This window comes from Scophthalmus maximus, chromosome 20 (genome assembly GCF_022379125.1).
Source record: "Scophthalmus maximus strain ysfricsl-2021 chromosome 20, ASM2237912v1, whole genome shotgun sequence".
In the NCBI taxonomy this organism is placed as follows: domain Eukaryota; kingdom Metazoa; phylum Chordata; class Actinopteri; order Pleuronectiformes; family Scophthalmidae; genus Scophthalmus; species Scophthalmus maximus.
In genome coordinates, this window is record NC_061534.1 from 7,525,001 (window position 1) to 7,539,164 (window position 14,164).

Sequence of the window (14,164 nt, forward strand, 5' to 3'; positions counted from 1 at the left end):
GAAGTCAAATGAAAAGGATTATATAAGAAAAAAAAGAAAAAAGAAAAGACAAAGAGCGGGAACTAGAGACAGACAGTAAATCTCTCTGTAGAGTAAAGCCAGTTGTTAAACACCACATATGTTACTGCAAATAGCTTCCTGGACTGATCCTCTAACACAGACCAGAACATGGAGAATATCAAACACAGCACTTCAATCCTCACCTTCTTTGGGTTCGTCAAACAATAACAAGCCATAAAGTGAAGATCGCACGAAAGTGATGGAAATTTTTGAATTTCAACAGATCAATCAAACACCACGGAAAATGAGGAGCCTCGGAGACAGACTCACATCAATCACCATCTTACAGCGGAAAACTTAAAACCTGACGTAGGCCGATGAAGATGTTCACCGGTGTGTGTTTATCAATTGTAGCTAAGTGATCCCTTTCCTGTGACTAATGTCTGGACATAATTTAATCAAACCATTTTAGCAATTTTTTTTTTTTTTAAATATATCCTGATTAACTCTCTGCCTAGGCATGTTTTTATCACATTTAGATATACACTGCATATTGACTTAGATGTTTTAGATCGTAAATCTTCAGTAAGTAGTGCCGTCTATAGGGCTGCAACTAACAGCTATTTAAAAAAATTATTTAACCGGATAAAAAGACAAAAGCTACATTTTTATCCCTTCCAGTTTATTTAAAAGTTATTTTTGACTAGAATTTCAGTTTTCAGTTTTCACTGTTTAATTATGACCACACATAATTCAAGTTCAAGATATCTTTAATTTGCCTCAATTCAAGATTCCTTAAATTAGGTTTGAACTATTCGGAAGGGCATTGTAAATACCGTGAACTTGAATTATGAATAATCAGAATTAGATCGTAGCTATCTGAAACTGGAATTGAAGGTAGTCCTAATTAAACTGAATTGTTGAAATCTATAACACATGAATGGCATAGGTTGTGTGAATATAACTAGTCAATGTTGAATAAAATATTTTTTACAAGTCACAGTGAAAGTATGACTGGTTAACGAATGTTAAAATGGCTGCCATTGGCCTGCTGAGTGTGCTTCTCTGTGAAAGAGAGCTGCAGGCAAGGCTGTGTTTGACTAGAGGCGCGTCTGTCAATCACAGCAGAGTCTCTGTCGGGCTGCACTTGACTCAATTAACTGCTGTATTTTCACAAAACCTTACAATGCAGCGCCTTCCAGCAGCTTGTTTTGTGCTTTAGAACGTGAATGTTTTGTTTGGAAAACTGTGTTTCTTTGTCAAAATGCTGCATCATAGTTTTTGCCTCAGCCAAATCGATTAGTTGTTGCAGCCCTCGTTGTCTACATACCAAAAGGATCTTTGGGTTAATAAAAAAGAAATTTGAAACGAGCACTGAACACAAGGGATTTGAAGTGTTTCAAAGGACATTTTCACTCCACTGTCAGTACTTTACATCTGCCTATTAGTAGTCTCATGACTGAATGGATGTTACAACTCATCTGAATAACACATGAAAAAAACTCTGAAGATGTTGTCCATTAGTGAGTTGATGTGTGTATGTGCTTCACTTTACCTCTCAATGGCCAGTTCCTTATTGGAGGTCTGCTGGATATAAATGACTATTTTCTTGTCCATTCCTGCACGCAGCTTGAAACTCTGTTTGTCCTTGTCCTTAGCCACGGCACTGAACGTGAAAAAAACAGAGAAATATGTTACCAACTTTTTTGAAAGCAAAAGCATCATCAGTCAGAAAAACAGATGAAAATCAAATATATTACACAACAGATTTACAGCGCTGCAGATTTATTTACATAATAAATGAAAACCTTATTAAATAAGCTAATGACATTACATTTTAGGTAATATTTGACCACAGGCTGACTAGACCAGTTATTTAAATAAAATCCATATTAGGAGGGGAAAAATAACAGGGAGTTTCTTTTTCCATTAACATACTTACACAAATAATTTAAGCAAATAGTGTTTCTTCTGTTGGACAAATACATCTGTGGAATTTATCAGTAATCGGTCAATCTGTCAGACAAAAATTAGGTTTGTGGGTCGTGTTTAGCACAGACCCATTCATCATAATAAAAATCTGGATAGGAGTCATTTTCAAGCATGCTCTGGTCCTGGTTCTTTTCCTGCTCTGAGAGCAGAGACGTTGAGACAGAAACCCTAATCAACATTCTCCAAACCCTTGATGACACAAATTCCTGAGGAAATACTGATGAAACCCTTAAATAACGAGAATCTTGAGGTAGAGATAAGGCCATTAATAAGTTTGCAAACCTGCCGTGCTGCAAGTGCTCACATCACAAAAAGTATGTTTTGATTTACTACAGTTGAACAGACTTTTTTACATAGAATCAAAAGGAAAAATCTTTAAGGAAAAATGACGTGGATACAAAAACAGCACGTGTATTTGCATGTTAATGTTGTATGCTTGGAAATCAGCAAAGTGAAAATAATCAACAAGAAGCTAATGAGGCGGAAATGTGTGCTTTTTCCCCCCATTTTGTTTTGCTTTCCAAATAAGCAGAGTATCTAAGGCTGTTTGTGAACACTCAGAGGTGACAGTAAAATGGGACAACAATAAAAGGTCAGGGAATACAGGTTGAATGGAGCAAAATCAAGCACTTCCTCGTGTTCTCTTATCAATGTGTGAAATAGTGCATATGTGTGTCCCACCTGAAGGTACCCTTGCCATCGTCCTCCCTGATCTCCAGGCTGACGGTGAAGGTAAACAAGTCACTGTCAGGGGTGAGCGGAGCAGCCTGCTGAGATGACAGAATTGCCTTCTTTGCTGACCGCCGAAATGCTGTGGCAAAGCTATACAATATCCTACTGACCTGCAGAGAGAGGGAGTAAACGGACAAAAAAAAACTTTATAATGAACACAAAATTAAGCCACAATAATGGGAAGGCAAGACAAGGCAAGTTTTTTTATATAGCACATTTCAACAACAAGGTATTTCAAAGTAAAACAACTTAAATCAGTTTAAAATATCCTTTAGACAGAATTCAGAAAAAGAGTTCAATCTAAAATAACAATGAGAAGCATAGTGTAAACTTGATTGAAATTATTTGATTTAATCTAAGGCTGTGGCAAATGGAAAAGTCTTCAGCCTTGATTTAACTGAACTGAGAGTTGCAGCAGACCTGCAGTTCTCTGAAGTTTGTTGAACACTGAACACTACTTCTCCATGTTTAGTTTTGACTCTGGGGACACAAAGCAGACCTGTCCCAGACAACCTTAGGGCTCTGGATAATTAATAATGTAGCAGCACATCAGAAATGTATTTTGGCCCTTAACCATTCAGTACTTTACAAACCAACCACATATGATTTTAGCCTACTTAGATGTATAATTTCCAGTAGACACACAGCAGTTCCTGTACTTAAGTTAGGATACAAAAAGGTTTAGTAGTATGCCAGACAGTCCTACAAGGTTTTCCAGTTGGACTAGTAATATGTTGTTGACTGAAGGGAGCCTTGGCCATTGCCATTGTAATATCCACATCTGAATTTAATGCTTTGTTTTATTATAACTATTATTTTAATAATAATAATTATTATTATTATAAGTATTACTTATAATATTAGTATTACATATGCATTGCCACCAAAAAAAAGAAATAGTAATCATATGTTATTCATTATGCAGTTATTTATCATTAGCTATTCCCAGACAAGGACATATAATCATTGTGATTTGGCACAGGGTTTAGTAGCTCCTGCAGCTGAAATGTCTTATGGACCATAAAGTTGAGTTTTGTTGCCAGAAACAGCAGCAACTTCTCAAGAGTATTGATTAAAAAGTCAATCCAGCAACTGCAGATAGAAAAAATGTTACCTAATGACCCACTACTCTACTGACTGCAGACCCACCAAACTATTAACCACTTTGAGTTATAATCAACATAATGATTGAAATTTGTCTGTGAATTTGAGTGTGGAGGTATTGTAACTACTAACACTGAACACAGAATCATCCCTTCTACCAGAGACTGTAGGGATCTCCTAAAGCTGCAAAGAGAAGCATAGTTTTTTTTGGGGGGGGGGACGACTAGAGACTGCCAAGTGTGAAATACTGGGTGGTAATGATTTATTTACATTCACTAAACATACTTTCCTCCTCACAATATCTTAGATTTATGGGCTTTGTATTTAGCCAAGAAAATGTCATTTTATTTTAGCTTATTAAAAACAGATGTGTGTGTGATAATAAACAGAGCTCTCCCACAAATGGAGGCTCATAGCACAGTGGTTTTGGATCATCTCTAATTCGGGTAAACAGCTGAGCCTGGGGGTTAGCGAATGAGAGATGGTGTGGGGAAACTGCTGTTATCAATAAATAACAACGCTCTTTTCCTTTTTTTTAAATCCAACCTCTCCTACACAAAGCCTTTGTTATGTTCCTGGTACAGCAGAAGGATGTCATGGGATTGCAGGGGGTCTATTTATTCAGAAACAACGGGACTGGATGCAAGAGATGGGGGATAAGCAGAGTTAGATGGGGGTCACCCCCTGTATTGATGAAATTGTGACATTTGAAACAAAGGAATTATTGTTCTGGCCATTCCAATCAATGCTCCAGCCAAAAATGAAAAGTTCTGAATGTCTACAAATGGCCCTTTTAGACATAGGGTGGAATGGAAAGGAGCTCTGTCAAGACATGGACAATTGTATTACAAAAATATCAATTTGTACAAGTGATGAGTTCTGCCAACCTCCCATGGACCATAAAGAACTAATAGCAGCATTATCTTTATCTTTGAGATGTTTTTAACTGATGTCATGAGCCACAACCTGCATCCATTTGTCAGAGTTCATGTTTTTTGTTTGTCTCCCCAAACATGTGATTTGATTTGTGCGAGGAACCAAAAAGTTTTCACTTCAGTGAAAACAAACCTATTGAAGTCATTCTGATTTGAACCGCACAGCATTAGATGTGCATCTCTCAACAAGAGCAACAAAAAAAAGACTCAGCAGGACTCGGAATTACTATTACTACACCAGGAGACCCGGATTTGTTGAGAAATGACCCATGAGGCCTGACTGGGAGGTCTGGCACTAAAGAGGCAGAGTAAGACAGAGGAGGTGGTTTGTTTAGAAAAAGAAGTTACACCAAATCTCAAAAAAGACATGATTACAAGACCTGAAAGTACTTAAAATAATGATTTTAATTAAATAAGGAAATGAATTTGCCTTGTGTTATTTCACTTTCCAAATTGTCATAAATTAGAAATTATGGATAATAATGCTTCAGATGCTTTTCATATTTTGACTGGGTAATTAAGTTACTTGCTTAAAGCAAATGTGACGGCTGTGGCAACTATAACAGTAAACAGTGTTAGTCCAGCAGAGATGGTCTGCCACTCATGAATTCAGTGTTGATTTGGAAATTTGATAAATGAAGACTTGGCAAAAATCTTCATCCTTTAGTTATAGCTACACTGTACATAAGAAATATGTAATAAAAAACACCTTAGTGTGAGATCATGAGTCATTTACATTGGTTTTGAGGCTGATGATCGTCTTGTGACTGGAGCATTATTTTTTTTTCCTGACAACCAATGGGCTGACTCACTCCTGTTCAATGGTGCGAATTAGAATCCAAGAAAAAGCTGGAGGCAGAGTAGACTGGTTTGTTGCTAGGGGAAGACTGTGAGGAAAAAGAGAAGGAAGATAGAGATGGAGACGATGTCTGATTGGTAGATATACAGAACTGAATTACTAATGGGGATTATTTGTGATTGTGTTTTAGTGTGAGCGTGTGTGTGTTATGGGTGGATGTCTGGGAAATTGGATAGTTGAACGATGAGGGACTGATTAAGTAGTGTCTGTCTGAGGGCTCTTCGTGACATTGAAGGAGATTGCTTCCACGAAGGAGAAATCAGGTCACTGAACATTGAAGCACTTCTTTAACCCAGATTCGAGATGAGTGGATTTCCCATTCTCTTCTTTTTTATGTCTGGTGAACCTACTGTAAATAAGCAATGACTCTTCTATATGTCGGCTTGGGGGATTGTTTGTCTGTGTGTGTGGTGTACATGTGCATCGCAGCAGAACTTCCAGTGCATGACATAATCCCTTTGGGACCACTGAGGAGCCTCCCACACAGAAACTGAAACCTGAGGGATCAGCTATTGGGGAGATAAACAAAGTAAGGCAAGGTCAACCAGAACACGGCTGGCCACATGAGTGTGTACACATGTGTATGTACGTGAGTGTGGAGAGGAGAGCATTTATATGAGGAGCTTTTGCTCCCCCTCTTGTTTTCTATCAGAACAACAGCTACATTATTCATAACTGTTTTTTTGTATGTGTGAGTCTGTGTTAAATTCATACAGAAGCTGTTTTCAGACATGGACTGTGGCATCTAGGTAGCGCATGCTAGGGGGGGATGGCAGGAAAGGTTCCTGCGTTCTCACATACAGCCCCTCCGGAGAAGTTCAGGTCAATGTCCAGACTTCAGTGCATGTCTGAGAGCAGGTAAAGTATATACACATAAGTCGAACAACAATCAGTCATTGAATCCTCACCGCCTCTTGGATTTGGCAGCGAAACACATGGATCCTGAAGATCTCTGCATTGTAGTGGCTCTCAGTGAAGGCAAAGCAGTCGCTCTCTTGAGTGCCATCATGACCCCGCACACAGAACAGTATCTTGTAGATAGGGTAGTTGGCAATCTCCGTACTGTTGTTGGGGTCCAACAACCTGTTGAAATATCAACAAATTTATATTTTTTGTTTGAGATCTACTCCTGCACAGCTATATTCGTTGTGTACTGTGTGTATGATGTCAGCACTTGGGTCCAAGTAGGTATATTACACACACACACACACACACTCATATCTTACAGTGGGCTGTAAAACTGGCTCTGATACTTCATTTGCTGAACTATTTTACCTGACAGTGCCTTCAGACACGCCTGGCACAGACAGTGTGACATCCAGGGGCAGCTGGCACTGCCCTCTGAGGATGCTCATCATGCGAAGGGCCTCCACCTCACTGCGAGGGGCATTGACAGATGCACAGCCCAGATATGTGAGCTGGCTGAACACAACGCTGTCCTCATCTGGAATGGGACTGCCAGGGCTGCCTTCTGATGACGATTCATCGGCTGCAAAGAAGCAATCAAAAGATGAAAAGATAATAAAGGGGAGTAATGAAAAGATTAATTTCATGGCTTCCTGATTCATCTCATGGTTGTACAGCAACAACATTGTCCTCATCTAGATAAGTTATCTTAGAAGTCAGAAATTAATGTGGAATTTAAGAGGATAACTGAGAGGGAAATTCAAGCAACACATGGATACAGGGGACAAAGAAAGTGAGTCCTCTTCCAAATGGATAAAAAAGGAATGAGGGATAAGGGAGTAATTATGGCATGGTGTGATTTAAAAACCTGAGTGCTTCTGTGATATTATTACTCATGTCTTAAAATATGTATAAAGTTGAAGATAAAAGCCATTGTGTGAGCTCTGACAGACAAGAATAGAACATACAAAATAAGAAAAGCCAGATTATTGCTCACCGCGGTACGACCTCTCGTTCAGCTCACTCTCCTGAGCCGTCTGAACAGGTAGCACCATCTCCAACTTGGGTGGGGATGCGCTCAGGGGGTCAGAGCCTGGCGCTACAGGTGACGTTGTAGTGGGGAGAAGGCCACGGTCCCCCCCACCGAAGCTGTCCATTCCTGTTTCCGGTCCTTGCCCAGCGCCAGCTACCGATGGGTCCATGAGGACATCCTCTAACTCCCTCTGGAGCTGCTGTTCACTGCCATTCCCCACAATCTGACACACACACACACACACACACACACACACACACACACACACACACACACACACACACACACACACACACACACACACACACACACACACACACACACACACACACACACACACACACACACACACACACACACACAGAGAGGAGTGGAAACACATATAGACACAATCACACAATGGAGCAGGGACAAGAGGGCACCGAAAGCAACATATTTGAACCATAAAACACAAGAAAACATGCTGTCACACCAAAATCATCATAGAAATCATCACAAAGATTTAATTTTAAGATAATTTCGAGGCCCACTTCAACCATTTCTCTTGTAGTTTTAAGCCAATTAGCGGTGGCTCTGCCTTCAACAGTGACCTTCGATTGAAGTGTGCACGACCGGGGACCATTTGAAGAGGAAAGATGCCTTGCTTCGTATTTGTCAGTCAGAGATATATCTTGGTTACATTTCATATAATATTAGTGATTAGTGGGTAAATGTGTTTGGGTTGTGAAATAGCTGTATCAAGAAATCAGAAGAAATGCCAACACTTATGTACAGTATATCATCTTATTTTACCACACAGTGAACACAGTGCAGGTTGACAAATCGTGAAGAACCAGAAAAAGAGGGAAAAGTTAAATTTTCCTGGCTGCTGAGGCTGCAGCCTGATGTTAGGAAAGAAACAGGGAGCACATTTAAACTGCAGAGGGCGCTGCAGTACTGAGCAAAATTTACTGCTTTCTGTCATATGTGCGATTACTTCATGGTTGAATATTCTGACTATAAGTTTCCGAGTAGGCTTCCCGATGTACACACAACCGTAAATAATATCTGTGACTTAAATGTGTAAGTTAATTTCTAGATTCTATAATGAATTGTATATTACAACTATAATGTTTGTGTGGATACTCTTGATGCCATAGAAGGAGAAAAGTTAATAAAGCAAATAATAATTATAATGGTTCACATATCTGACATACCCACATCTAACTGTGTCACTGCGCAACTGTGGTGGGGGGCTTGCGATTTACAGGTAGTGCTAAAAGCCTTGGCAAAGCCCTACAGCTCTACACATAAGAATGTCTATCACCACCATCATCAAAACTAAACTGTTTTAGAAGCTAAGTAGAGCTGTCGCTTAACGGCCGGCAAAAATACGGAAAGTACAAATAATCACAGACAGAATCACCACGGAATTACATCACAAATAGAGGAGGAATTTAGATACATAACAAGCAGGAGGTACAGAGAGGAGAGGTGGAAAGTTAAGATAGCGAGAGAAGAGACTGACCTTAAAGCTGACCCCTTCCTCAGAAATCACCTGCATAACAAACAACAAGTTTAGACGCACTGACTCCTCTCTGACTTGCATGGGCTGACTGGGAGGGAGAACGTGCACACGGCGTGTGATGGCGAAAAAAACAAAGACATGATATCTGGATGGCTGAGTATCAGTGAATGGAGTAATTTCACCAGAGAACAGTGGATGTGTGTGGACGACAGCTTCTCTTCCCTCTGACAGCGGGGCAAACAGTGGCAACAGGGCAGCACAGTACTGACCTAATCTGTGTTTTCCATTTAAATAACATTTAACAGTTCATTAAGAGACTCTGTGCTCAGGGAATATGCAAACTCACAAACTCTCTCATCTCCCAGCTTTGCAAAATGACAGGGGAAAAAAGTGACCACCTCTTGAACATGCAACATCCACGCTCTGCGGGCGCCATCTTTTGATACCTTAACAACAGCAAGTCGACAATTTCTTCCAAAAGAACATATAGGTATAGAAATTAAATAAACTAATGGACAGAGTATGAACATGTAGAAGAGGAGAGGAGAGAAGAGGAGAGGAGGTAACCTGAGCCCATAAGGGACACACAGGATGGTGGCTCGTAGCTACATCTCTTTCCCTGGAAAGTCTTCTCTGTCTTCGTGCAGAGACGAGACACACCCTGGTCACAAAACACCCTTATTTTCCCCCGACAACGAGTTCGAAGCACTTGCAGCTGCATTGCCACACTGTTTGTAAACCAATAACTGCTGACTGAGCGCTAACTGCAGCACTGAAACTGAGTCACAGAGGGCATTCTCTATATCGGACATGCTGTGGTATTATAGCACATGCTGCGTACAAACAAGAGAAACTGATTGACTGTGGACGGGAGATGTTTTTCCAAATGTTCAGTCGCACTGACGTTGCAAACACTGGATGACAAATTGGTAAAACATCAGCTGACTTGTCGTTCGTGTCACGTACGATTCTACAGTTGTTTGATTTGTGTGAAGATGCGACGATGATCCCTTTCTTTTTCCAATTTTCATTTTTTTAAGGATGTGCACATATCAACAAGGATATAAGGTCTTCCTCACTGTAACGAATGCAAAAAACAAACAGATAAAACACACATATTGACTATGAGACGAAGGTTGAGTGAGAATGTGGAAAAAAGCAAAAGGAGAAATGGTTAGCCTTGTGGTTAGAGTGTGAGACTGCGTGATTAAAGATGGAAGATAGTTTTAGTCAAAGTGAGGGATGAACGCAACCTGTTGACAATGTAATCTGTACGAACTCTGAGCCCTAACATTTAATTTAAACAAGTTGACAGGGAGGTAAAGAATAAAATGAACAATAAAATGTTCTGGTAAATCATGCTCTGATCTGTTGTCCTACTAGATATTTCAACTTCATGTATTAAACATCCTCATGATATTTACAGAAAGAAGCACCTCAGGAACAGTTTTACACCATGTGGTCAATGTAAATGTCAACAGACCGGAGACACAGTGTACTTGGCACTTACTCTAACTAGACAAAGTGCAGCTCTGACATTGGCCTTCTCTCCCTCGTGCTCTTTTCCATACCTACGTCCAACCATCCTTACCTTCAGTCCTGTCTTTTCGTCATCACTACCATTATTAATGGAGGATGGCGTCTCGTCCCCCAGCCGGGACACAAGGACAAAGTCCTCACTGTTGAGAGTGGACACTGAGTCCGAAGACGCGCTAATCTTCCCCACCGAGCCTTTGTCATCCATGGCTGCCGCTGTTAAACTCAGCCACGCTGCTCATGAATGGAAGACGGGAGGAGGAGGTGGTGGGAGATGATGAGCAAAATCACCTAGAAAAAGAAAAAAAAATAATAAGGAAGGAGAAAACAGTCATGATGTGATGAACTCCATGAAAAAAAGCATCTTGTAAGGTAAGTGGAAACTTAGTTATTTGTATACTAACCCTCTGAAATTGGTGAAACCGTTATTTTTTCATTTTGTAACTCCTTAAGTTAACTCTGTGGTAGCTTTACAAAGGCCAAAGAGTAGGACGATTAAGAGATGATCAAAGGTGCAAAATAAATGTTAAGCAAAAAACCATATAGTTAGCAAGTAAAAGCGATAGATAAGAGAGCAGGCTGTAATGAAGAAAAAGGAGTTGTGGTGTTTTGGAGCACAATGCTATGGTGATACAAGTGTCATTTAGAAAAAGAAACATGCATATGAAAGTGAGGAATTAAACGAACAAGCTAGCTCGCTACAACCATCCTATCTATCACGTCAGTAATGAAAAAATGAATAAGTAAAAATTGAATTGTGGTACACCAGAGCCATCAAATATGACATACATGTGTAACTAGTCAAGAGAAGTTTGCAGAATTGACCGAAGCACGAATTCACTATTTACCATTAGTGGCAAAATAATAATAAAAACACTTCAGGATCAAAATTATCAGTCTCTATTTGTAAGTTTAGATGATAGGAGCTAGAAATAAGCAAGAAGTAGAGATGAAGGAGAAACTCCATCTTTAAAGTTGAGGCATGAGGTAACTTCTGAAAAAGGGAGGTACCACCTTGCGTAACACAGGAAGAAAGGCACAACAGACGGTTCTGGCAGAGGTTCAAGCAGAGAGAATATAACAAGCTATTTCTGGCTGTTTCCCCTTTCACTCTGTCCCATCCCTCTCCCGTTCACTCTTTTCTGCTCATCTCTCCCCTTCCAATCGCCGGTGTTTCTCTCTCCTCTGCCATTTCCCTCCTCTATTTTCCCACAGGGGTCAGTTGCTGTTTCTCGCACTGTGCTCTCTTGTCAAACCCCCATGCTGCCTATTCAAAACAGAGCAAAGTGACTAGAAAAAAATGCATCTAGATTGGAAAGGTCAAAGCAGTTAATAATGTGAATTACGTATAATAGCCTTTATATGCGTATGCCATTTCAGACTGCCAGACTAGAAGGTTTTACAACAGTACAACAGTTTTCGCTGATATGAATGCTTTTACAAACCGAGAACTGTCACCCAAGACTTTTGGGTGTTGTCTTTCACTTGTGTTGCAAAACTGAAGTTGAAAGGCATTGTTACAAGGAACAAGGACTTGTCAATCCACTTGCTCTGAATCATAAGCTGTTTTCAGATATGAACTGTGGAAAATTGGGACCGGACATTTTTCGAAGCTTGCCCTTTTGTGTGTGAAGAACGTAGCAGGAGATTGTCGTAGTCAGGCATGTTCACAACAGCCGTAAAAAATTCCCCAAACATTCAGGCGAGGGCTGGCGCCTTGGTAAAGCGCCCACTTGCTCACTATGAATACTCTGGATATTTTCCTGCAGTCTTCGTTTTAATACTACACAACTCAGCAGATCCTTCCACCAGGTATAAGTGCAATTAACTTAAATCTTTATTATATGTTATATAAATATTTATAAACTGTACTTTTGTAATTTGAGGCTATTTAATTAATGCAGTGGGAAAAATTTGGCAAAATAAATGAAAAACTTGTTTTTAGTTGTTCATTATTCGGCCAAGTGTTTAATTTTGTTCAGATTCGGCCAACAATTTTCATTTCGGTGCATCCTTAATCTTTAGTCCAGCAACTTTCTTCGTACACAGAAAATATCAATTGCAAAGAACAGTAGATAAAGATGGTAAATCTCAGTCCAAGAGAAAAAAGAACATCTGACTCAATTGTAATTCCAGAATTTTCATCACTCCTCCGTCCTTCCTTAATTTCACAGGCTTTGGAGACTTTACAGAGGTTTACTTTTGGCTCAAAGGCACCAGCTTTCCATTTTTAGAAAACTTGTAATCTGAGAGATTGGTCTCGTTCTTATTCCTCCGATTCTGTCTTGGTGAACTTTTGATGAACTTGAGTTTCCAAATATATTTTCTGTTTTGCCAAAGTGGCTGCTGCTGATTAGGTAAATTCCTGACGTCTTATGAACAGTCTTGGAACACATCTGTGAAAGTATTTTACTAGATTACTGCATTGTAACATAATGATTTATCATTTCACTGGAAAGTAGTGTTTCAGCTTAATTAACTAGACTCTGGCTTCCCCCCACAGTTTCATAATGAACTGAAAAATTTTCACATTTCTCATAATATCATAAAAGACTAGTGTAGTGATTTGAGTGGTTGCGTCTCTCTCACGAACACAACAACAACAGACTCTAATGTCACAGTCCAACTGGCCATCGGGAGCATCGGGGTAAAGTCCCTCTGCATCATTGGATTGTGAAAAAAAGGTCCAAACTTTTGCTGCCCTCATCAGGCAGGTCAACCTCGGCATTGCACCGACTATCAACCTGAACCCGATTTCATCCCACCCGAACACAAGTAAGCGCTCACCCACAGCCACACGTGCGCGCACACACGCACACACAAACCTACCACTCTGCCTCTGACTGGCTGGCGGCTCCAACAGTCTTATAATGGTGGCCTTGTCACCCTGGTTTCCTCCTTTGCCTCAGTAACAGCTCACTGTCTGTTCCTGCCACTGTTCATTAGCGGCCATTTTAGCACCACATAGGGCTGACCATGAGAGAAAAAAATCATATTGTGATTACTGTAGCATCACAATCCTTAAAATATATTGGTATATGTGACTTGTGACTAGAGCCTGACCAATATGGATTTTTGGGGGCAGATGCCAATATCAATAAAAATTTGCCAATGATTCCTAAGATGTCGGTATAAAAACCAAAGAAAATTTAGGATTGATATATATTTCAGTTTAACTAAAAATTGTATTACAGAGCATTCATGTAATAATGTGGTAATGATTACTGACCATGCCACTATCATAGTTGCTCCAAGAAAAGAAATCCCTGCTTTTACTTTTTACCATTGCCGTTTCTCATTAGTATTATTTTCTTTAATGAAACGAACAACTGCAGAGTAGACATTCTGCTTCCTGTTTACACCAGCACGCACATGCTCAGTGGTGTATATGAATGGTCAGATGATACACGTTTTCAGGTGTCAAGTATGGGCGGGAATTTAATACAGATTTATGCAGAGCTAAAACGTATGCACAGAGAGATCATTTCAGTTTTAGTATGGATTTTACCTTAGCTATTAACACACAAAGTGATAACCAGTAGGGTTGATGAAGTCTGGGT

General features: G+C 39.9%; 1 protein-coding gene across 2 annotated transcripts in view; it reads right to left on the reverse strand.

Moving 5' to 3' along the window:
• LOC118284635 (rab GTPase-activating protein 1) overlaps positions 1-14,164 on the reverse strand; it is a 60,511-nt gene that overhangs the window by 41,716 nt on the left and 4,631 nt on the right. The window contains exons 2-8 of one of the 2 annotated variants that reach the window (XM_035607497.2): positions 10,660-10,895; positions 9,069-9,098; positions 7,526-7,784; positions 6,898-7,111; positions 6,531-6,705; positions 2,674-2,834; positions 1,556-1,666 (exon numbers count right to left, since the gene is read on the reverse strand). In XM_035607497.2, coding sequence (XP_035463390.1) covers positions 1,556-1,666; positions 2,674-2,834; positions 6,531-6,705; positions 6,898-7,111; positions 7,526-7,784; positions 9,069-9,098; positions 10,660-10,812 — 1,103 coding nt within the window. In that variant the 5' untranslated portion in view covers positions 10,813-10,895. The remainder of the gene's footprint in view (positions 1-1,555; positions 1,667-2,673; positions 2,835-6,530; positions 6,706-6,897; positions 7,112-7,525; positions 7,785-9,068; positions 9,099-10,659; positions 10,896-14,164) is intronic. The other variant, XM_035607498.2, reaches the window with a different exon arrangement.